This window comes from Coregonus clupeaformis, chromosome 2 (assembly GCF_020615455.1).
Source record: "Coregonus clupeaformis isolate EN_2021a chromosome 2, ASM2061545v1, whole genome shotgun sequence".
In the NCBI taxonomy this organism is placed as follows: Eukaryota; Metazoa; Chordata; class Actinopteri; order Salmoniformes; family Salmonidae; genus Coregonus; species Coregonus clupeaformis.
In genome coordinates, this window is record NC_059193.1 from 9755672 (window position 1) to 9780485 (window position 24814).

Here is a 24814-nt window from a genome sequence, read left to right on the forward strand (position 1 = left end):
ATTGTTTACCAATGTAACTACACAGCACACAATTGGCATAAGTGCAGCAAAGCTTGAAAATAAACCCAATGTAGAAAATGTGCAATGAAGGCAGCAAACTGCGAGGTATTATGTCCATACACTATCAAACAGTTATGTAACCATAGGCTTAATGCGTTAGTCTATAATATATGATGGTACAACAAGGACTAAAGTCACATAGGCTACACATTTTAGAATAGATAACTGTATATCACCACCACATTTCTACCATACAAGCGTGCATAAAGGCAGTTACAGCAGTTATTAGCCTACAACTGTGTAATGTGTATTTTTAAGCAACATTCTGAGTAATTAAATATAGCCTACTAAATTAATGTCCTGTAGTTTAAATACACATGAGATGTGGAACCACATAATTCATTATTCAAGAAATTATCCAAACTATCCAAAGCTTCAAGATGCCAGCTCCTGATAAAATACTCTTAAACTCTCCATATAGCTTTGAAATAACTTGCAATAGTGTTCCTGCCATTTACATATTTTAGTTTAAAGTTAGATGTTAGTGTTAGATGTTAGTTTAGTTAAAAGTTAGACGTTAGTGCGCAGCCAGACACTTACTTTTAGCGGTTCCAGCCTGGACATAAATGTCCAATCCGGACAGCAGCTCTTATTGGAGAATGTAGCACACCCCCAACCACGCGCTGCTCTGACGTCCCCCAAAGAAGAAAAGGTGGGTTTTTAGAATACATTTTCTGAATATTGACATATGCAGGAGCCAGGAGGGGAGGGCACAGGGCATCATTTATTATTGTGAGAGCTCAGTTACCAGCGACAGACAGGTATGTAAAAGTCAGTGGACAGTCAGGTGAACAAAAAATACATGTGCATTTAATGCGGCAATCAGTAATTGAAACAATAACAAAGCACCCCTGTTGAGGTAAAAAGCTGACGGATGGGGCTGGAGAAATGTAATCACTCTCAAATGTATAGACAGCTATGGATGCAAGGACTGACCATCCATATCACAATTATAGTTTTAACCATGTTTTGAGGGTATATAGTTTTTCTTTACATTTACTTTGTTTACAAACATTGGAGTAACACAAACTTATATTGTGGGTTCTGATGGGGTACGACAGTTTAACTAAGCTCATGAGGCATTTATAAGTTATATTCTTCAAGAAACAATGGGTACATATAATTAATTTATGTCCAAAAATGGATGTAATAACAGCAAATTGCCCCTTTAACCCTGGGCATACCTAACAACAGGTTGACATTAACATTACAATACCCTACAATGTATTCCGAAATGGATTGTGATTATAGCCATATTTCTATTCATTGGAACTTTTTGTTGCCATAAAGTGTGGAAGGGGCTTTAGGACCATGCAGAGCCATATTCATAGGCTGCACCGCTGGAGGAAGAAGACCATGGCTGAGTATAGCTGAGTATTAAATGCGTTAAATGCGACATGAAATAATACTAATCCGCCAATTTAGTGTAGTGTAATATTGTCGCCTATTCAGTGAATTGTAGTCATCTTGGCTGTTACGTTCCACAGTGATGGAGCACATCCGACTGCCTAAGGTAACCCGTATTCTGCACGAATGAATACTGCAATTGTCAATTTATTGCACCCGGCCTCGCTTTTTCAGATTTACACATTGTATTTGCCTCTTAGCCCATAGTAACTGTTAGAAATACATATTGTATTACATTATATATCAGTAAGACTGGAACCACTATAAACGACATGATTTGTTATAATAAGGGGAAGAGGACTGTCAAATGTGGCCACGTATGCTGTAGCTGCCGTTCACCCCACAGTGTTCCCTACTCTGCTGACTGGCCAATATTTTATCAGTGTGTAATAACAATTTAATATTGCATGTAATCTGATATTTTATTGACCATGAGAAACTCAACTGTCGTCGCCTATGTCGGCAAACCACATATGCTTGATTTCTTTATAGTGTTCAAAACAAGACTCATTGTAGTCCTATTAAAATGATTAGATATTAAATATTAAAGAGATAGGCCTATGTTATGCATGTTCCATTTCTCCATAGTGTGTTTATTTTAATCCATCTGTCCTGTCCCAAGGTTGAGAAAGTCAGACTGATTGACAGAATCTCCACCAGAAGAGCCTCGGTGGGCACTTTGTACCTGACAGCCACTCACACCATCTTTGTGGAGAATGAGACTGAGATACGAACAGAAACATGGGTAGGCAGCTCCAGTCTGATACGATTTCTGATGTAACCTTCCGCAACAATACATTATGAAATGTTGAAGTCCCGGTCCTGCATCATTTTGGTTTGGCCAATACAATAGTATCACATTGGCAGCACTATTGTGGCTACCACATTCATAGACGCTAACTAGCTTTAGCTGCTATTGAGCATAGTAGCTTCTGACCGGGGGAGTTTTGTTAAGAGCCCCCACGCCGGCACTGAACGTTAACGCGCATCGCTTGCGGTGCGGTTTTGGAAACAATGAGCGAATCTTTCATAACGGTGAGAAATAATTTTCAAAAAACAAAAGGTTAATTTCCTACACATTAATAGGGTTAGGTTTAGGGTTCACACCGCCATATTTCCATGTTAGGGATTTTACTGGAGGGGGGGGGGTCATAAAGAAAAAGCACCCCCCTCCCCAACATAAAACATATTTTCACATGACCCTCACCTTGTACTGTAAAATAAATTGAGCACCCTCCCCCCTCATAGAATGAACGCAAAATAATGTTTTACGACCACAAATAACAATAACTGTAGCAACCATGTATTTATAAATATGGATATCTACTTTGCTTTTGTGGCACAGTCGATGCCACGCAGAGCTACGGGCCATAAGTTTGAGGGTTCGCCGACCACCTGTTTCATTACTTCACGATCAGAGCCGGTTGCAGACAATGATCAGTAGGGAGAAATTAGATTTTCAACACTTTGATGCCATATTTATAATTTATAATAAATATATGCAACAAATTCTCCACCAACAGTGTTCTGTGCCAATGCACCACACAACCAATAAAAAAAACATACCGACATGTTTTGCGTTTTCAACACAACAATAAATAGACTTAATCTGGACAAACAGAAAACACATCCCTCTCTACCTTGTAGGCCTACCCAGTATCGAAGGCTTGGTTTGACAATCTCTCAATGTCATTAAACTTGTTGGTGTTTTGTAACAGATGTCTCTTTCCATTCACCAAATTGCCTCTGCACAGTTTGGATTGATTTATTTTATTTGTCAGTAAAAGAAATCTCTCTCTCTATATATATATATATACACAAATAATGTTACAAGTGACCGGGATTGCGCAATAAAGTCAGGGACTTATTTCCATTGTGCAGCCTATGCTGCAGTAATATAAGGACTGAATGCACGTCTAATTTACACATCTCCATCTGGCTTTAGGTGGTCACCTTATTTGTTAACATAGCCTCATCTATGGGCTTTTATGTTTTTCTGTCGTGCGTAATGTGCGGTAGCCTATATCATAGGCTATGTATTGGATAACAGCACAATCATTTGTGCTTTTTTGTGCTTGGGCTCATAAAATATCTTTAATGTAGGGCTCATAAAATGTATTTAGTGTGACTTTTCATGTCGATCAAAGCTCTAATCAAATCCAGACATATGAAAATGCTTTATATGCTTTAGAATGACACTTCCGATTTGGGCGGAAAATACTGCGTTACCCGGGAGAAAGGGGATTATTCTCAGGATAGAACATTTGTAAAATACCAGGAAAAGATTAAACCCTAGTCTGTATCTTATTCTGTAGATGTTAGAGGCTGCTGGTGAACCATGATGTGCAGGCATAAAGTGACACTGGACTACACACTTGCCAGGGTCTTTAGAGTGTCAATAGCTAGGTTTCCATCCAATTGTAACATATTTTCTCAAATGTATTCTAAAATCTGCATAGACACATGCCCATTTCAGTGTTTCCTTTAGAAAACATTGCGAAGTGCAACCTGACCAGGAAGATTTTAATTTACCAGACGTTTGAGAAATTTACTGGACATTCATATGCATTCAGATTCGACTTTCATTTTTTTTTATTGGTATTTAGGCTACGTTCCTAAATCAATAATTGTCCACCTCATGGTTCAGCTATTGTAGATTTGATCACTAAATGCATCACGGCATTGCATGCATATGGCTATAGACTTGTAGAATAATAGTGAATAAATCAAAACTATGAAATAACACATATGGAATCATGGAGTAACCCAAAAAGTGTTAAACAAATCAAAATATATTTTATATTTGAGATTCTTCAAAGTAGCCACCCTTTGCCTTGATGACAGCTTTGAACACTCTTGGCATTCTCTCAACCAGATTCATGAGGTAGTCACCTGGAATGCATTTCAATTAACAGGTGTGCCTTGTTAAAAGTTAATTTGTGGAATTTATTTCCTTCTTAATGCGTTTGAGCCAATCAGTTGTGTTGTGACAATGTAGGGGTGGTATACAGAAGATAGCCCTATTTGGTCAAAGACCAAGTCCATCATTACTTTAAGACATGAAGGTCAGTCAATACAGAACATTTCAAGAACTTTGAAAGTTTCTTCAAGTGCTGTTCAAAAACCATCAATCGCTATGATGAAACTGGCTCTCATGAGGACCGCCACAGGAAAGGAAGACCCAGAGTTACTTCTGCTGCGGATGATAAGTTCATTAGAGTTAACTGGACCTCAGATTGCAGCCCAAATAAATGCTTCACAGAGTTCAAGTAACAGACACATCTCAACATCAACTGTTCAGAGGAGACTGCGTGAATCAGGCCTTCATGGTCGAATTGCTGCAAAGAAACCACTACTAAAGGACACCATTAAGAAGAAGACATTTGCTTGGGCCAAGAAACATGAGCAATGGACATTAGACCGGTGGAAATCTGTCCTTTGGTCTGAGTCCAAATTTGAGATTTTTTGTTCCAACCGCCGTGTCTTTGTGAGACGCAGAGTAGGTGAACGGACGATCTCCGCATGTGTGGTTCCCACCGTGAAGCATGGAGGAGGAGCTGTTATGGTGTGGGGGTGCTTTGCTGGTGACACTGTCTGTGATATATTTAGAATTCAAGGCACACTTAACCAGCATGGCTACCACAGCATTCTGCAGCGATACGCCATCCCATCTGGTTTGCGCTTAGTGGGACTATCATTTGTTTTTCAACAGGACAATGACCCAAAACACACAATGCCCCCATTCACAAAGCGAGGTCCATACAGAAATGGTTTGTCGAGATCGGTGTGGAAGAGAAGCTTAGGCCAGAGAGATAGAGAGGGAGATAAGATATGCCAGCTACGACACCGACATGCATTTCTTTATGTCAGATGGCTACTGCGTCTGCTACACAGATATAGATGTACAGAAGGAGGCTAATTCGTTTTTTAAAATGTAGCTGAATATTTTGTATATAAATAAGCATTATATTGTTACATTATAGGAGTAACTCTGGTAGGCCTGAAACATTCTTCCTCACCTCAAGTTCAACTGTCAGAATCAGTTGGAGCGCTGGTGCACACTGCCTTTATATCATATGCTTGCAGAAGCTAAAGCTTAATAATATCCACAACACACCAAACCTTCACAAAAGTTTCTAAACTTTATTAGGGTAATATCAAAAGGAAATGAAAGGAAAAATATGAGCAGGCTGTTATATTGCGGCAAACACAGCATTACAGTTGGAATTTAATTTGTCCAAAGAAAATGGCTCAACAGAATGAAACAAAACACTTGCGAACTGGTTTAAACCTTCACAAAAGTTTTGAACAGGCTATATTGCAGCAATTATCAACAATGGCAAGTGCCTATCATACCCAACAAATGAAAGAAATAGGCTAATGTTATTTATTTGACAACAGACCTACTTATAATCTATCTTAAACTAAATACGGAGCACACGATTAAAAAGACAGATCGAATTTAATTTGTCACAGCAGAATTAAACAAAACTGATTTTGCATATTTAAAGAACTGGTTTCGATTAATAAATAGGCTTACAGTAATAACAATGATATACAATAATAATAATAATGTTAAAACAAATGATTATAAATAAATGTACGTTCCAAAATTGCATCCTACCTGAATAGGGAGTTGCACATTAGCCTGCATTAAATTCCCATGTACCCAATAAAAAATACAAGTTAAATGGGTTTCCATCACATTTTCAACTCTAGGCGTACTGATGGTTTTGTCACAAAAAATGTTGCGTAGGTATAGCAAATGTTCCCACTCTGGTATTGGCACGTGCACTCTAGTCAACAGGTTGCAGATACAGTGGAGGTATAGCCTACTACATGATGAGATTATTAAGGACAAAAGTGTGGTATTATTTGTCAAATGGCAGCCAAGCATCAATCATCATGTCACCAGAATAAGAACCTTGATATTTATTGAAAGGAGCATCAACCTCATGACTGTGCACTTTCACCACCCTGTGAAGTTCATCATAACTTATTTCATCTGTAGCTTTATAAACTGCATGCTTTCCCATAATGTGGTGACATTTTTTTATCAGACATGTAGGCTACTTTAAAAAGGTTGGATGGAAACCTGGTTAATGTCAAGCCATTTTGAGGGGAGCATACAGTATGTCGGTAACACATGTGGCCACATTATTATAGGACGACTTGGGAGAATGATGATCCACACCAGACAGCACATCTCAGTATCAGAAGTCAAAATTCAGCCGGACTGGCCTGCTACTGTGCCTTTCTAGACCTTATAAACAGTCGAGAGTAGACCCACAACTGATCCAAATGGAATGAAACATTCAAATCACAGGGCTGTTGCGCAGTTATTCAAATGACATTTTCACTGCAGCCTAGAGTTGGCTAGAATGTTGTACTCACTTGAACACAATAATGCAATTATTCATTGCATTGTGGTGTTGTAGGCTAGTCTAGGTAGGATAATTATATTGTCCCTAAACAAAATCATTTTTTTTAGCTATGTGTCTGATGTCTTCACTGTTCTTTCATGCACAATGACGCACCTGGCCTCTCCGCTGCATATCAGTTATACCTATTTGTGGATTCATATTGAAAATGAATGCAGGTTTGAATGTTTTTATGTGTGGTATGATTGCTAGTTAGCCTATTGCAGATCTGGACAAACAATCCACCTACCACTATTGTCACTATGAATGGTGGATAGAGGGCAGGATAGACCGTTATACTGGTAGACTACAGTATATTGACCTGTGTGGTATAGTTAGCGCACGGAAAAGCGTAGTGCATAAGGGACGTTTCAAAACACCTTGATATAGGGGAGGAGCATGCAAGCAGATTAGGAAATGTGGCTAGGATGGAAGAAATTATATAGTAAAATCTGTAACAGAGCGAATGTAAACCAGGGAAAACCACACAACCCTCCCCTGTGCCCAATAAAAAACCACACAACCCTCCCCAAAACAAAACAAAAAGTTTGACAACCCTCCCCTATTTTGGACCACCCCTCCCCTCCAGTAAATTGTGATCTGTCCCTTACAGCGCTTGTTTACAGAAAACAGACAGAAGACAGAGTGGACTACCTGTGCTAATTAGCTATCTGTGTCTCCGAACACCTGTGTGTGAACGGAAGACGGACACCAGAAACGTGTTGTCACTGAAAAATACTGTCGGCTGCAACTGTGATAAAGCCGGTTAAAACAGTGTACAGTAACTGTATACTTATTTAGATGTGATATGAAAGTAGAGGGCTTTATGTTTCTAGAACCGTATCACAATTGAGAATCGATTCACAATTAGATGGAGTATTTGGTTGTTTTGGCTTCCAGAGCCACTTCACCCTTTAAACAGAACATCTAAGGTCCTTGGACTATAAGGAATAACGTTAGGCTCCTTTAGTCCAATATTGGGCTATATTGTGCCTTCATAAGATGAAAGGGGTTACTGAGCCTTGTGTTCTCTGCTGTCTTCACCCCTCTAGGTTCTGCACAGTTTAGTGTGCAGTGTGGAGAAACAAGCTACAACCACCACAGGAAGTCCTCTGCTCATCCATTGTAAGAACTACCAGGCCCTACAGTTTATCATCCCCCAGGAGAGGGACTGCCATGACGTGCACATCTCCCTGCTGCGCCTCTCCAGACCAGGTGCACGCTGACATGGAAATAACCATAACGCTATCTTGTTTTGTTCCATAATGATATCTTGTTTTGTTCCATAACGATATCTTGTTGTGTTCCATAATGATATGTTGTTGTGTTCCATAAGGTTATCTTGTTTTGTTCCATAATGATATCTTGTTTTGTTCCATAACAATATCTTGTTTTGTTCCATAATGATATCTTGTTTTGTTCCATAATGATATCTTGTTTTGTTCCATAATGATATCTTGTTGTGTTCCATAAGGTTATCTTATTTTGTTCCATAACGATATCTTGTTCCATAACGATGTCTTGTTTTCTTCCATTACGATATCTTCTTGTGTTCCATAAGGTTATCTTGTTTTGTTCCATAACGATATCTTGTTCCATAACGATGTCTTGTTTTGTTCCATAACGATATCTTGTTGTGTTGCACAACGATATCTTGTTGTGTTGTATTATACGACGTTATGTAAACGTGAGTGCTACATGATCTTTTCAAATCAATCAACTGCTGATCATACCCCTCCTCCCATGTAGCTCAGTTGGTAGAGCATGGCGGTTGCAACGCCAGAGTTGTGGGTTCGATTCCCACGGGGGACTAGTATGAAAATGTATGCACTCACTACTGTAAGTCGCTCTGGATAAGAGCGTCTGCTAAATGGTTAAAATGTTACCTGAAAGAACCTAGCTAAGTCAGTGTTGTTATTCCTGTTGTGTTTTGTCTTGCAGAGCGATATGCGGAGCTGTACTGCTTCTCCTTTCATGCTAATAGTGACAATGAGGCGAGAGGACAGGCCTGGGACTTTCTCAACCTCAAGGCTGAGTACAGTAGAATGGGCGTTCCCAACCACCTCTGGAATCTATCCCCAGTTAACCGCGACTACAAGGTCTGTACGCAAGATGGACATATTACCCTACAAGGAGACCAATTGACAATTTTTTTAGGAACTCAGTTGGGGTCTCAATATACTGTTGAGAGTTAGAATAGTAGAATACACAAGGTGAAATTTCAACATTTGGTTGTGCATCAGTAATTTTTATCTTCTTATGTCAGTCACTGACAGTCACTCAATTAGCTAATGTCAGTTAGCATTTGTTAGATTGGTAAGTTAGTTTAGCCAGCTATCGAAACTTGTAGTAATCATGGTCGAATTACGGACCGGGTAGCCCACGTTGATTTTGTAAGTCACTCTCACTCAGATATCATATTAAATGCACTCTCAAACTTTTGCATAATTTCAGCCAGTAGTTTTCAAAATGGTGCTCACGAGCCAAAACTGGTCCCTGTTTTTTGTGTACTACATCATCCAATTGTGTACTATGTCATCCAATTGTTGTCCAACAAAATTTCACTTAGGGCCCCCAAAAGGCTAGGGCCGGCTCTGACTGCATGTGTGGGTATGGATGTGGGTACGCAGACCCACAAGCCACTGCGGCCCCTCATGATGAGTTCAGATGTTTTGTGGCCTCCATCCCCATCAAAGTTGCCTATCTCTGACCTAGATAGTCAAAATACTATGTGCAAACAGTATCACTGCATGAATGGTGAATGTATTGTCATTTTCCAACAGTTGAGTGACACTTATCCTGCTGACCTGTATGTGCCAAAATCAGCCACCCACCCAGTCATCGTTGGGAGTTCCAAATTCCGAAGCCGAGGTCGATTTCCCACGTTGTCATACTACTGCAAAGAAAACCATGTGAGTCTTGACAGCTCTCTCAAAACAACAGCCCCCACATATTTTAATACATGTTTCTACCTCATTCTCGCTCTCTCTCATCTCTCTCTCTCTCTCTCTCTCTCTCTCTCTCTCTCTCTCTCTCTCTCTCTCTCTCTCTCTCTCTATATATATATATATATATATATATTACCATTCAAAAGTTTGGGGTCACTTAGAAATGTCCTTGTTTTCGAAAGAAAAGCAATTTTATTGTCCATTAAAATAACAAATTAATTGATAACAAATACAGTGTAGACATTGTTAATATTGTAAATGGCTATTGTAGCTGGAAACGGCTGATTTTTAATGGAATATCTACATAGGCGTACAGAGGCCCATTATCAGCAACCATCAGTCCTGTGTTCCAATGGCACGTTGTGTTTGCTAATCCAAGTTTATCATTTTAAAAGGCTAATTGATCCTTAGAAAACCCTTTTGCAATTATGTTAGCACAGCTGAAAACTGTGTGTGCTAATTAAAGAAGCAATAAAACTGGCCTTCTTGAGACTAATTGAGTATCTGGAGCATCAGCAATTGTGGGTTCGATTACAGGCTCAAAATGGCCAGAAACAAATAACTTTCTTCTGAAACTCTTCAGTCTTTTCTTGTTCTGAGAAATGAAGGCTATTCCATGCGAGAAATTGCCAAGAAACTGAAGATCTCGTACTACTCCCTTCACAGAACAGCGCAAACTTGCTCTAACCAGAATAGAAAGAGGAGTGGGAGGCTCTGGTGCACAACTGAGCAAGAGGACAAATACATTAGAGTGTCTAGTTTGAGAAACAGACACCTCACAGGTCCTCAACTGGCAGCTTCATTAAATAGTACCCACAAAACACCAGTCTCAACGTCAACAGTGAAGAGGCGACTCCGGGATGCTGACCTTCTAGGCAGAGTTGCAAAGAAAAAGCCATATCTCAGACTGGCCAATAAAAAGAAAAGATTAAGATGGGCAAAAGAACACAGACACTGGACAGAGGAAGATTGGAAAAAAGTGTTATGGACAGACAAATCGAAGTTTGAGGTGTTCGGATCACAAAGAAGAACATTTGTGAGACGCAGACCAAATGAAAATATGCTGGTGGAGTGCTTGATGCCATCTGTCAAGCATGGTAGAGGCAATGTGATGGTCTGGGGGTGCTTTGGTGGTGGTAAAGTGGGAGATTTATACAGGGTAAAAGGGATCTTGAAGAAGGAAGGCTATCACTCCATTTTGCAACGCCATGCCATACCCTGTGGACGGCGCTTGATTGGAGCCAATTTCCTCCTACAACAGGACAATGACCCAAAGCACAGCTCCAAACTATGCAATAACTATTTAGGGAAGAAGCAGTCAGCTGGTATTCTGTCTATAATGGAGTGGCCAGCACAGTCACCAGATCTCAACCCTATTGAGCTGTTGTGGGAGCAGCTTGACCGTATGGTACGTAAGAAGTGCCCATCAAGCCAATCCAACTTGTGGGAGGTGCTTCAGGAAGTATGGGGTGAAATCTCTTCAGATTACCTCAACAAATCGACAACTAGAATGCCAAAGGTCTGCAAGGCTGTAATTGCTGCAAATGGAGGATTCTTTGACGAAAGCAAAGTTTGAAGGACACAATTATTATTTCTATTAAAAATCATGATTTCTAACCTTGTCAATGACTACATTTCCTATGCATTTTGCTATATTTCCTATTCAAACTCATTTCATGTATGTTTTCATGGAAAACAAGGACATTTCTAAGTGACCCCAAACTTTTGAACGGTAGTATATATATATATATACACAATTCTGTGATGTGCTGCTGGAATATTCCTATTTTATTTTTGCTGAACTTTATTTAACCAGGAAAAGTCCAGTGTGTCTCAGGTGGATAAGAGTGTCTGCAAAAATGTTGTTGATAACTCTTGTACATCAGAAAAACTACAGAAGTGCTTAGTAATCCCAAGTCATGTTATGCCATTTTCAGTTCCATTGAAGACGTTGTTCTGCTGGCCAGAGAGGCCTTTGCGAGTCCCAGTGTGTGAGTGAGTGTGGGATGACCATGCATATCCTCTGGCCATACTGAATACTGAGCAGGAGCTCAGTCCAGCTCTGCTCTCTGAACTGTTATAATACTTACTTAGCCAGGCCCATTGCTCCTCAGGGAGGTCATCGACCACTCCTTAACCAGGCCCATTGCTTGTGATAAGCTTCAGGTCATGCGTCTAGCAGTATGCAGTGGAGGCTGTTGAGGGAAAGAAGGCTCATAATAATAGCTGGAACGATCGAATGGAATGGCATCAAAAACATGGAAACCATATGTTTGATGTATTTGATACCATTCCACTTATTCCGCTCCAGCCATTACCATGAGCCCGTCCTCCCCAATTAAGGTGCCACCAACCTCCTAGCAGTATATATGGCTGTGATAAGGTTCAGGCCAGGCTCCTAGCAGTATATATGGCTGTGATAAGGTTCAGGCTAGACTTCTAGCAGTATATATTGCTGTGATAAGGTTCAGGCCAGGCTCCTAGCAGTATTTATGGCTGTGATAAGGTTCAGGCCAGGCTCGTAGCATTATATATGGCTGTGATAAGGTTCAGGTCAGGCTCCTAGCAGTATCTATGATGTGATAAGGTTCAGGTCAGGCTCCTAGCAGTATATATGGCTGTGATAAGGTTCAGGCCAGGCTCCTAGCAGTATATATGGCTGTGATAAGGTTCAGGTCAGGCTCCTATCAGTATCTATGATGTGATAAGTTTCAGGTCAGGCTCCTAGCAGTATATATGGCTGTGATAAGGTTCAGGCCAGGCTCCTAGCAGTATATATGGATGTGATAAGGTTCAGGTCAGGCTCCTAGCAGTATATATCACTGTGATAAGGTTCAGGCCAGGCTCCTAGCAGTATCTATGATGTGATAAGATGCGATAAGGTTCAGGTCAGGCTCCTAGCAGTATATATGGCTGTGATAAGGTTCAGGTCAGGCTCCTATCAGTATCTATGATGTGATAAGGTTCAGGCCAGGCTCCTAGCAGTATATATGGCTGTGATAAGGTTCAGGCCAGGCCCCTAGCAGTATATATGGATGTGATAAGGTTCAGGTCAGGCTCCTAGCAGTATATATCACTGTGATAAGGTTCAGGCCCCTAGCAGTATATATCACTGTGATAAGGTTCAGGCCAGGCTCCTAGCAGTATATATGGATGTGATAAGGTTCAGGCCAGGCTCCTAGCAGTATCTATGATGTGATAAGGTTCAGGCCAGGCTTCTAGCAGTATCTAGTTCAGACAGGGCTGGGCTTTTCTGGCACAGGCTTCACTTCCCAAGGAAACCCAGGGCTCCCCTCTGATTCATTTATATTTTCTTTTCAATGCACTGAAATGAAGTATGGTATGAGAGCATGTGTGTGCCCCAAATGGCACCCTATTCCCTATATAGCACACTACTTTTGACCAGGGCCCAATATGGTGCTATTTGGGATGCAGCCCATGTGTGACCCACCCTAGAGACCAGAGTAAGGGCAGAGTGAATTAGGCCTACAACCAGCTTCAATCTCTGCACACGACTGATGACTGCTACATATGTGTGCCTGTGTATGTATAGTAGAACAGTGAGGACCAGTCTCTATATGAAGTTCATATTGCAGTAGCCCTCCAGTAGCCCTCCTGTAGCTCAGTTGGTAGAGCATGGCGCTTGCAACGCCAGGTTTGTGGGTTCGATTCCCATGGGGGGCCGGTATGAAAAATGTATGCGCTCACTAACTGTAAGTCGCTCTGGATAAGAGCGTCTGCTAAATGACTAAAATGTAAAATGCAGTAGGACTGTGAGGACCAGTCTCTATGTAAAGTTCATATTGCAGTAGAACAGCGAGGACCAGTCTCTATATGAAGTTCATATTGCAGTTGGACAGTGAGGACCAGTCTCTATGTGAAGTTCATATTGCAGTTGGACAGTGAGGACCAGTCTCTATATGAAGTTCATATTGCAGTAGGACAGTGAGGACCAGTCTCTATGTGAAGTTCATATTGCAGTTGGACAGTGAGGACCAGTCTCTATATGAAGTTCATATTGCAGTAGGACAGTGAGGACCAGTCTCTATGTGAAGTTCAATTGCAGTAGGACAGTGAGGACCAGTCTCTATATGAAGTTCATATTGCAGTTGGACAGTGAGGACCAGTCTCTATGTGAAGTTCATATTGCAGTAGGACAGTGAGGACCAGTCTCTATATGAAGTTCATATTGCAGTTGGACAGTGAGGACCAGTCTCTATGTGAAGTTCATATTGCAGTAGGACAGTGAGGACCAGTCTCTATGTGAAGTTCATATTGCAGTAGGACAGTGAGGACCAGTCTCTATATGAAGTTCAAATTGCAGTAGAACAGTGAGGACCAGTCTCTATATGAAGTTCATATTGCAGTAGGACAGTGAGGACCAGTCTCTATATGAAGTTCATATTGCAGCCTGGGTTAGAGTGTTTTATGTGTGAGGTCAGATTCCCAGGGTTCAGGGCTCAGTGTGTTCAGATGTGGCTCTGTTCTCTCTGCTGCTCTGTTTGTATGATCTGTGGGGGACAAGTCGCTCTGGGAACCATACAGAGGTCTCTGGCACAATCTCCCCCATGCCTCATACAAAATTATGAAATTGTGCAGTTGATGTATTACGCCAAGACATAATCACTATGGTAAATGTAGGTTTCTGTCCTAGAAATATGAATATGTCATTATTCTAACTGTATAGTACAACAGGGCCACTGTATAGTATATTGTCTTGTTTTTAGAGTAAGGTCTCTCCCTCCTACCCCCTACCCAGGCTGCCATCTGTCGTAGCAGTCAGCCCCTGTCTGGCTTCAGTGCCCGCTGCCTAGAGGATGAGCAGATGCTGGAGGCCATCGTGAGGTCCAACCCCTGTAGTGACTTCATGTATGTGGTGGACACCAGGCCCAAGGTGAGCCCCTGGCCACAGGGCCAATGGAAGTCGGTCAATAACATCTATTCTGTATCTTCAGGTGGAGCTTTGTTTTTCAATGCAGCATTTTGCCAGCTGGGCCCTGGGGCCAGGGGCTCATCTTGGGCCTGGTGTCAGCTGGGCAAGCTCACATTAAATGCCTGGCTTCATGCTTTTCAGAACATGCACAACATGTACAAAAACAGGGGCAACCCTCCTCCTAACTTTAACATGTGGAAGTCTTGCTCCATCTAGTTTTTAAAAGTCATGTCTCTCTGAGGATTTCTCTTTGATTATACTGTATGTCTTTCCAGCTGAATGCAATGGCAAACCGAGCTGCAGGGAAAGGCTATGAAAATGAAGACAACTACTCCAACATCAAGTTTCAGTTCATAGGCATTGAGAACATCCACGTGATGAGGAACAGCCTCCAGAAAATGCTAGAAGGTATGAATCGGGTCACCTCCCACAGTGTTGGAGGCCTGTAGCAGATCATCTTACATTGCAACCATATGAATACTCAACAGTCAGCCAGCCAGCTATCACTCTGTGGCTCACTAGTCCTTGTTGAGCCATAAAAGCCAATGTCAGTGTTGTTCAGTACATCACTGAGAGCTTGATTTCAGAGAATGCCAAAGTAATATTCACTCACAGCCACAGGTTTGTTTTGTCTACTGTCTCTCAACTTGATTAAACCCAATACAGTTCCAGACTGGATTAGTCTTGCTCCCTCCAATGTGATCCCACTTTATTCTCTTTAAGTGGAATCAGGATACCAGGTCCCCTGCCACCCCTGTGTCTTTCATATGCAGCAATGCAGACTGCTCTGCTCTGCAATCAGGACTTAGGTAGACCCATAGAAGCGTTTTTGGGTAATTTGCGGGGCCAGGAAGACATTGAATCCATCTGGATTTCATCTGCAAACTATTTTTGTTTCCTGGAGCGGCCGATTTGGGACCTTTTTCCCCTTAAGAGGGAGACGGAGGGCGTGAGAATGATGTGATTTAGCGTATGAAAAATAATATCTGGCCTTAGCTGTGATAACTCCTTGCCCCCTGGAAACACAAGGGAGTCTACGGGTTCTGAAGAATGCCAGAGAGAGGCTTTATCCTGCAACAGATCGCATGGCAGTGCAGTAGATAGCTATGTCAGTTCAACCCATTTTTTTCATTATTCTTCAGAGAACAATAGTTTCCCGGAAATTAGCCTGTGCTGTAAAACCAAGGTTAACTGAACCCATTCACCTGCTGGCTCCAGCTGCCTGGCTGCCTGGCGCAGAGTCACACTTCAGGTGGGCTCACGAGTCAGTGCACTAATGTTGTCTGGAAGTACAGTGCTCAGGGTCAAACACACACACACACACACACACATAGATACACACGTGAACACATCTGTCAACCCACCCCTCTGTATACCTCTGTCAACTCTTAATAGCCGTGTGGAGAGATGGATGTTTTTGTAGGGAGTTGGCAAATCTACAAATGATAATTGAAAATATTAGTGTTTATTTGACAACTCTCTTTCATTAACCGAGCTGCCAACTCTGGAGAAACTCTGGAAATGTTCTTTTGTCACTTTGTCACAACTGAAAGGACTTGGAAATATTGACCTTAAACTTTCAGATTGAAAATGGAATGTTATACACTGTATGTTTTCAAGGAAAACAAGTAATGTAATGCATTAAGCTGTATGCTGCAGAAATGGGTCTGTATTTAGTTGCCTGTCTTCTGTCTCAATATTTAAAGCCATGTCCTGTGTCAAATGGCCTGTCTCAATATTTAAAGCCATGTCCTGTGTCAAATGGCCTGTCTCAATATTTAAAGCCATGTCCTGTGTCAAATGGCCTGTCTCAATATTTAAAGCCATGTCCTGTGTCAAATGGCCTGTCTCAATATTTAAAGCCATGTCCTGTGTCAAATGGCCTGTCTCAATATTTAAAGCCATGTCCTGTGTCAAATGGCCTGTCTCAATATTGACTCAAGAGTGACAACATCATATTGGGCAGAAAACTGATCTATTTTCTAAACATAAATGTGGCCTACATTTCTCATGCTGTACTTCATCATGCATTCTTCGTTTTTCATTTACAGTAAATACGTTGTGCAATAGCAGATGTTTTATATCTAAGTATATTGCAACAAACAAACAGAAGCTTTAAAACAGTATAGTTTAGAGTATAGTTTGCTGGAAAGCAAGAAAAGAAATGTTCATATAATCTATGGTATTGGCCATGTCTAGGGTTATAAAACTCCAGGAAGTTTCCCAAAATTTCGACGTTTTCCAGAAATCCCGGTTCCTGGAATCATGAAGGAATAAGCAGGAATCCTCCAACCAGGACTTCTAGAAAACCTGGCAATTATGGGGAAGTTACTGGAATTTGCAACCCTATTCGTGTCTACCACTGACCCCAGTGTGTTTTCCCCTGCAGTGAGTGAGGCATGGTCCCCCACCATGTCAGAGTTCCTGGAGGGTCTGGAGAGCTCAGGCTGGCTGAAACACATCAAAGCTGTCCTGGACGCTGGCATCTTCATCGCCAAGGTTAGTCTGTCTGGACGATAATCCCCTCTGTCTGTCTCAGTGCTACACTTAACTTATTGTTTCTCAGTCTCTCTCTCTCGTGTCTGTGTGCGTGCTTGCATGTGTAGGCCGTTGCAGAGGAGGGCGTCAGTGTCTTGGTCCACTGCTCAGACGGTTGGGATCGTACTGCTCAGGTGTGCTCTGTGGCCTCCGTGCTCCTGGACCCCTACTACAGGACTCTCAAAGGACTCATGGTACATCCCCTACTGTCTCTCTGAGCAGGGTATCTGCATATTCACTAGTGTATAGTGTATAGGTTCATGTATGTCATATTCATATAAATAATTACCCTAACTATGATATCATACAGACTCTTAACACATGATCAGCAGGTTTCTAGTGATTCATCTTTAAAGCCTCTATTACCTAGTACCCACTAGCGCTCAATAAGTGTCATTTGAAATGAAGAACATTCCTTTTGCTTTCGTTTCTGGCTATGTTTAGGGTTTTCACATTTATATTGACATGTAAGCACATTGATTTTGACACGCTGTTCAATTACTGTGTGATTGTAGTTGATCACGTCCTCTTGGACGGTAATGTAAGTAGGTCCGTGCTGTGCTTATGGTTCTGGATTCTTTGATCATGAGGATTTGCTCTGTCTGACTGGGTTTCTGCCAAAAGGCATCTCCATGGAAAAAAGTTACTGCGACAGAAAGCCCGACTTCTTACAATCATCTTGAGACTTAGTAGAAAACCACCCCACACATTGGGTGAGGAAGTTCAAGCTCTCTCATAGTACAAACTGTCTCTCTCTCTCTCTAATATGTGTACTCTTTACTGTCCAAGTGTAAGCGGTGAAACAAAGATGAAAGTGATGAAACAGGTTTAGACACAAGTTATATACAAATAACACCTTCTGGCATCCTCATGCATAAGTAAATCATGTTTTATTCCCCTGTATTCAGGTTCTCATTGAAAGAGACTGGGTCTCCTTTGGACACAAGTTCTCTCACAGGTGTGAACTGTTGTGTTTTCGTGCAGATATAATTATTTCCTTTAATGACAGAATGATGATCGTTCCAAATGGCACCCTATTCCGTATAGTGCATTGCTATGCCCATACGACACCCTATGGGCCCTAGTCATAAGTTGTACACTATATAGGGAATAGGGTGCCATTTGGGACGCTGGCTCTGACTGATTCCATATGCCATGTTACCCTGTCTCCTCAGATACAACCACCTGGATGGAGACCCCAAGGAGGTGTCCCCGGTCATAGAGCAGTTCCTGGAGTGTGTGTGGCAGCTGTCGGAGCAGTTCCCCTGTGCCTTTGAGTACAACGAGAGGTTCCTCATCACCATCCACAACCACATATACTCCTGCCAGTACGGAAACTTCATAGGCAATAACCAGAAGGAGAGGACGGAGCTTAGGTAATAACCAGAAGGAGAGGGTAGAGCTTGGGTAATAACCAGAAGGAGAGGGCGGAGCTTAGGTAATAACCAGAAGGAAAGGTCGGAGCTTAGGTCATAACCAGAAGGAGAGGGCGGAGCTTAGGTAATAACCAGAAGGAAAGGTCGGAGCTTAGGTCATAACCAGAAGGAGAGGGTAGAGCTTAGGTAATAACCAGAAGGAGAGGTCGGAGCTTAGGTAATAACCAGAAGGAAAGGTCGGAGCTTAGGTCATAACCAGAAGGAGAGGGCGGAGCTTAGGTAATAACCAGAAGGAGAGGTAGGAGCTTAGGTCATAACCAGAAGGAGAGGGCGGAGCTTAGGTAATAACCAGAAGGAGAGGTTGAAGCTTAGGTGATAACCAGAAGGAAAGGTCGGATCTTAGGTCATAACCAGAAGGAGAGGGCGGAGCTTAGGTAATAACTAGAAGGAGAGCTTAGGTGATAACCAGAAGAAGATGGCGGAGCTTAGGTAATAACCAGAAGGAGAGGTCGGATCTTAGGTAATAACCAGAAGGAGAGGGCGGAGCTTAGGTAATAACCAGAAGGAGAAGTCGGATCTTAGGTAATAACCAGAAGGACAGGGCGGAGCTTAGGTAATAACCAGAAGGAGAGGTCGGATCTTAGGTAATAACCAGAAGGAGAGGGCGGAGCTTAGGTAATAACCAGAAGGAGAGGGCGGAGCTTAGGTAATAACCAGAAGGACAAGTCGGATCATAGGTAATAACTAGAAGGACAAGTCGGATCTTAGGTAATAACCTAAGTCTGTCATTTTGCCGTTCCTTGTCTTGAATTGTTGAAACTGATTGTGACTTCACACATAACTAATCTAAACTATTTACTGAAATGTTAAGGCTTTTTTGCTTATTATTTCAGTTTAATTGGTGTCAATCTCCATAGTGTTAAAATTCACCTAACATGAGGCACAGATTTAAACAAATATGCCTATTTGACTAGCCAATACAAGAGACATAAACAGGTTCGGTCAGACCTGACAAAAGAGAGCAGGAATTGACACACGCATTCTTTCTTTCATTTTGGAATGTTACGTTTTGTGTTGAGCTGTAGTTGACATCAGTGGCTGTCGGTGCCATTTTTATGAGCATGGCCTTATCTCTATTACAGCATATTGGATGACTGTCATTCATATTCCATTCACCCTGCTCAATGTAACATCGATAAGTTTAGGCTACTACATCATACTCAAATTTTCCCTATACCCATCATGAGGTTGATACAATCTAGCCTATGAATGACCGCTATACCGTTGTCACCATATTAGCTAACGTCAAGTCAACATAGCTACTAGAACTAACGCGTTAGTAAACCCACTACAATCATGCAGTACAGTGTACAGTTAGCAAGCAGTTTAGCAGTTACACCGGCATGCCCTGGTGGCAGTAAATTAATAAAGCCAAAAGCTTACCTTGACTTGGAAGAGTTCCAGTGTTGGATAGCCATAGCCAGCTAGGTAACATAGCATCACTCTCTGTTTGAGCCGGAGTAAGTGAAAGTGAAAAAAATAAGAAATATAGCTAAACTAAAACTAAAAGGTTATTCGGCTATCCCTATAGGAGAACCATTTTTGGTTACAGGTAGAACTATTTTGTGTTCCATGTAGAACCCTCTGGGGAAAAGGTTCTACCTGGAACCCAATAGGGTTCTACCTGTAACCAAAAGGGTTCTACCTGGAACAAAAAAGGTTCTACCTGAAACCAAAAACGGTTATTCAAAGGGTTATCCTATGGGGACAGCCGAAGAACCCTTTTAGGCTATTTTTTGCTAAGAGTGTAGCTCTCGCTCTCTCTCTCTCTCTCTCTCTCTCTCTTGCTTCTCCTTCATTTTTGAAGAAATTAATTTGTTCAAAACTGTTCAACTATTGTCTTTCTCTCTCTTTGAGTCAACTACTCACCACAGTTTATGTACTGCAGTGCTAGGTAGCTGTAGCTTGTGCTTTCAGTACTAGATTAATTCTCTGATCCTTTGATTGGGTGGACAACATGTCAGTTCATGCTGCAAGAGCTCTGATAGGTTGGAGGACGTCCTCCGGATGATGTCATAATTACCGTGTAAGTCTAGGGAAGGGGGTGAGAACCACGAGCCTCCTTGGTTTTGTATTGAAGTCAATGTACCCAGAGGAGGATGGAAACTAGCTGTCCTCCGGCCACAGCATGGTGCTACCCTACAGAGCGCTGTTGAGGCTACTGTAGACCTTCTTTGCGAAACAGTGTTTTTTAATCAATTATTTGGTTTTATCTAAAAAAGGATGACTTTTGTAATGTTTCACTATTTTTATTTTTATGAAATTCACTGAGGAGGATGGTCCTCCCCTTCCTCCTCTGAGGAGCCTCCACTGGTTGACATGTGTGGTGTGTTTTGTGTTGAGCTGAAATGTGACATGTGTGATGATTGTGACTGTAGTTGACGTGTGTGATGTTTGTGGCTAAGGTTGACATGTGAGATGTGTTTTTGTGTTGTCAGGCTTCAGGAGAAGAGCCATTCTCTGTGGACCTACTTGTGGGAGAACAGGACTGACTACATCAACCCCCTGTACAGACCTGACCACATCCAGACTCAGGGGGTTCTGCGCCCACTTACCGCCCCCTACTGTTTTAAGTAGGTTGTGCATATTTAAGGACAAGTAATATTTCTCCACTATTTCTCTCAACTGTATTGAATAGTGAATAGGTATAATTTATGTGTGTGTGTGTGTGTGTGTGTGTGTGTGTGTGTGTGTGTGTGTGTGTGTGTGTGTGTGTGTGTGTGTGTGTGTGTGTGTGTGTGTTGTAGGTTCTGGAGGGCCCTATACAACCGTTTTGACAGAGGCATGCATCCTCGCCAGTCTGTGATAGACTACCTGATGGCCGTCAGAGAGGAGACACAGCAGCTGGAGGAGCAGCTTGTCTCCCATGAGGAGGTAAGGCAGGACAGGAGGGCTGATGATATAGGCTGTGTCCCAAATCACACCTCATTCCCTATTTCATGTACTACTTTTGACCAGGGCCATTTGATTGAAGTTACTGTTCTTGTTTTAGTTTTTTTTCTAATATTATGTAGTGTTATCTACTGTAGAAAATAGCCATGTTGGAGAAGGAGCAGGGGAAGAGCATCCAGGTGAAAACAAACACGTTGGATAGGAGCCATGCGGTGTGGGCCTCTCCCCCCTCAGACAGCTGCCTGAGTTTGGCCAACACCCCAGGGGACTACAGCGGACTGGGAGGCTTCCTCACTTCATCACCCTGCCAGCAGACGGGGCCAGAGAGCAGGCTCCTGATCCTCCCCCGACCAGGGGAGCGCCGCAAACGCTCCGACACAGACCTCTCCACCAACAGTGATGACCAGGAGTCGGGCATAGCAGACCTCAGCTCCCCGCCAAGTGAGGACAGTGCCAAGGACCCCGATGAGGCAGCCTACTCTGCTGCCTGAGCAATAGTGACATTAATGTTGTCAGATGGAAGAGAGGTGCGCTTTAATGGGCAATTGTGCAATGGCCATTATAAACTGACTAACTGTTGGGAATGATAAGCCAGTGAAATGAGTTGAGAACAATATGGATCTGTATGTGTGTTATTTGTGTAGAGTTTTTGCTTTTCATGTGGTTTATGGTATTCCATACTTAAGAAGTTAGCTACAACAATGAATGGATTTCGTCAGAGGCTTTACAACGAAACAAAATATTTAATGTTATGTATTTATGCAAATGTCCAATATGATAATAATATATTTAACAATTACATTTGGACTAAAAATCTTTCATGTGCACTGTAAACCAAAACATGATATCAAATCTGTCCTTATACTTATGCAGTAAACCTCTTCTAAATCGGGTAGTGTAGTTTTATAACCAACGCCAGTCCATCTGGTCCACTGGGCTCGTTGTGCATGCTGTAACTCACGAAGCTACTGAACCAACCCAGCAGATTGTAGCATGTGGAGATATTGGTATGTTGTTACTAGGGGAGGAGAGGAGCTTTGTGCATCACACCCAACAGAATGATCACAAGTCTGTTCAAACAGCTTAGATCTCACTGTCAAAGCACAGGTACTGATTGTCTCATGGAATAATATCTACTGCTATTATAAGCATTGCGTGTTGTTTTATTTGTATAAAGAATATACATAATATGTCCTACAATCTATATCCTATTTCAAAGGTATATTACAACATAAATATTTATTTTTATTTAATTAATTTGTAAATGGATTTATTTGATTGCGTTAAAAGTTCACTAGAAAATACCACTAAAGGTTTAGGAGGACTTGTGCATTAAATAAAGATTGAACATTCTTGGAATTAAGACTTTTGTCTTACCTTGTTAAAAAAAATAGTATATTAATGAAAGTTGAAAGTTGCATATCTTTGAAATAAAGTTTTGGATTGATATTTTCTGTGTGCTTATGCTGCATTCGTAACCAAGTGGGAAGGTGGTATTTACCAAATACGTCTGGGAAAAATCCACTTGAACACCCCTCCAACTCGTAATTACTAGTGGGAAACTTGTCTATCATCTCTGAGCTCTGATTTCTCCCACATGCTGACCTCTGAACTCACCTACTAAGCAAATTACCTCGATAACAGCATTTTCGGCAATTAAATGTAGCAACAAAACATTTATAAAAAGCAATCTATTAATATGGTTTTTGAACATTATAATTTGTTTACAAGCATGATAGCTGTACTTTTAGTTTATGGTTGACGCAACTTGTTGGCCGTTAGCCAATCGGCGTTTCTCAATTAATTCAAAGCACGTGAATGCATCTCCAAATGGTAATTACCACCTTTCCACTCGGAACGCAACATTAGTAAGAGGAGTATTGTTAAAGGGGAAATCTAGGATTGGTACATCCATTTTTGGAGTTTTTTTATTAATAATATATTTAATTGTAGCGATCATTAACCTATGCAAACTAGTGGTAGCTTGCCTTGAGTGGGTGTAGTGCCGTGGGGACTGGGGCTCAACTGGTCAGCAGAAATGGAAATGGATGTCGAGTTTGAAACAAAGCGCGTCAAGTAAGGTTGGGGAAGATTAATGGAAAACACTAGTGTTGAGGAATGGAACAAAAAGGAAATTGTCTCAAATTGAAGTGGATAATGAGTGTAATGCAGACAGGATATGTGTTTTGGATAAGGATGAATAGCTGGGAGATCCATATGAGGTCTTGAGGAAGGTGAAACAGGTGCTCCGAGAAAAGTGGAGTCAATTCGAGTGACCGGTCGTGAGCTAATTCTGATGAATTGTATTTCTGAGGAATTGAGAGAGAGTGCAGTGGGAATCACAAGAATCTTGACAAATCTGAAGTGTTAAGGGAGTCATCTCCGGGGTGTCGATGGAAGTTGAGGTTAAATACCTAAGGAAGAGAATATCAGGTGGGGTTAGTGCCCGTCACCTGACCAGAATGGTGAATGAGGAAAGTCTGTTGGTTCTTTTGTTTTTTGACAAAGAACACTTCCCTACGCATGTAACAGTATGTAAAACTATTCGTCCCCAAAATTCTACAGTTTAACAACTGTAAAGGATTTGGCCATGTTGCAAATGTGGACAGATGAAATATGTATACTGAAGATCGGAGTGAAGAAGGTCAGTGCTACAATTGTGGTGATCATGATCCAGAGTTCTTGGGCTGCGTTTAGACAGGCAGCCCAATTCTGATATTCTGAAAAAGAGCTGATGTGAAAGATCTGATGTGATTAGTCAAAATATCAATGAGTGGAAAAGAACAGAATTTGGACGCCTGTCTAAACGCAGCCATGGAGTGCCCTGTAAAGGTGGCTACAAGCTTCACTTCGTTGATCGACGTGCATGCATGTGCAAGGGCGGAGTCAGGTTTTTGGGGGCAGCGCGCACTTTTGTCCACATTGTCGTTGCGTTCCACCCACAGAGGAAGTCTGCCTTTATTGGAGATTTTTAGTTAACTACTCTGTCTCACTTGAAGGCAGACAACATAACAAACCTATATATGAATTATGTATGTTGTAGAATGAAACGCCTATATGCCCTATATGCCTATGGATTAAGAACCAATTAAAGGGTTCAAACAGAGCCATGATGAAATGGCTCTATAGGTATTTTTCCATTACATATATTATAATATGCTTAACAAGAGTAGATACATT

The 24814-nt window shown here is 41.6% G+C and overlaps 1 protein-coding gene across 2 annotated transcripts; it reads left to right on the forward strand.

Annotated features, from left to right (window-relative positions):
- The first annotated feature begins 1389 nt into the window (after positions 1-1389).
- On the forward strand, positions 1390-23083 carry mtmr7a (myotubularin related protein 7a). 2 transcript variants are annotated; one of them, XM_041904095.2, is made up of 14 exons: positions 1390-1573; positions 2090-2212; positions 7940-8102; positions 8829-8986; positions 9671-9799; positions 14595-14729; positions 15044-15176; positions 17158-17267; positions 17375-17500; positions 18215-18264; positions 18482-18682; positions 21181-21315; positions 21490-21616; positions 21772-23083. In XM_041904095.2, exons 1-14 carry the CDS (start codon positions 1550-1552, stop codon positions 22123-22125), a joined length of 1968 nt encoding a protein of 655 aa, XP_041760029.2. In that variant the 5' UTR covers positions 1390-1549; the 3' UTR covers positions 22126-23083. The 2 variants fall into 2 exon arrangements, with proteins under 2 accessions (XP_041760029.2, XP_041760030.2); XM_041904096.2 differs by having other exon boundaries at positions 21757-21846.
- Positions 23084-24814: the final 1731 nt, after the last annotated feature.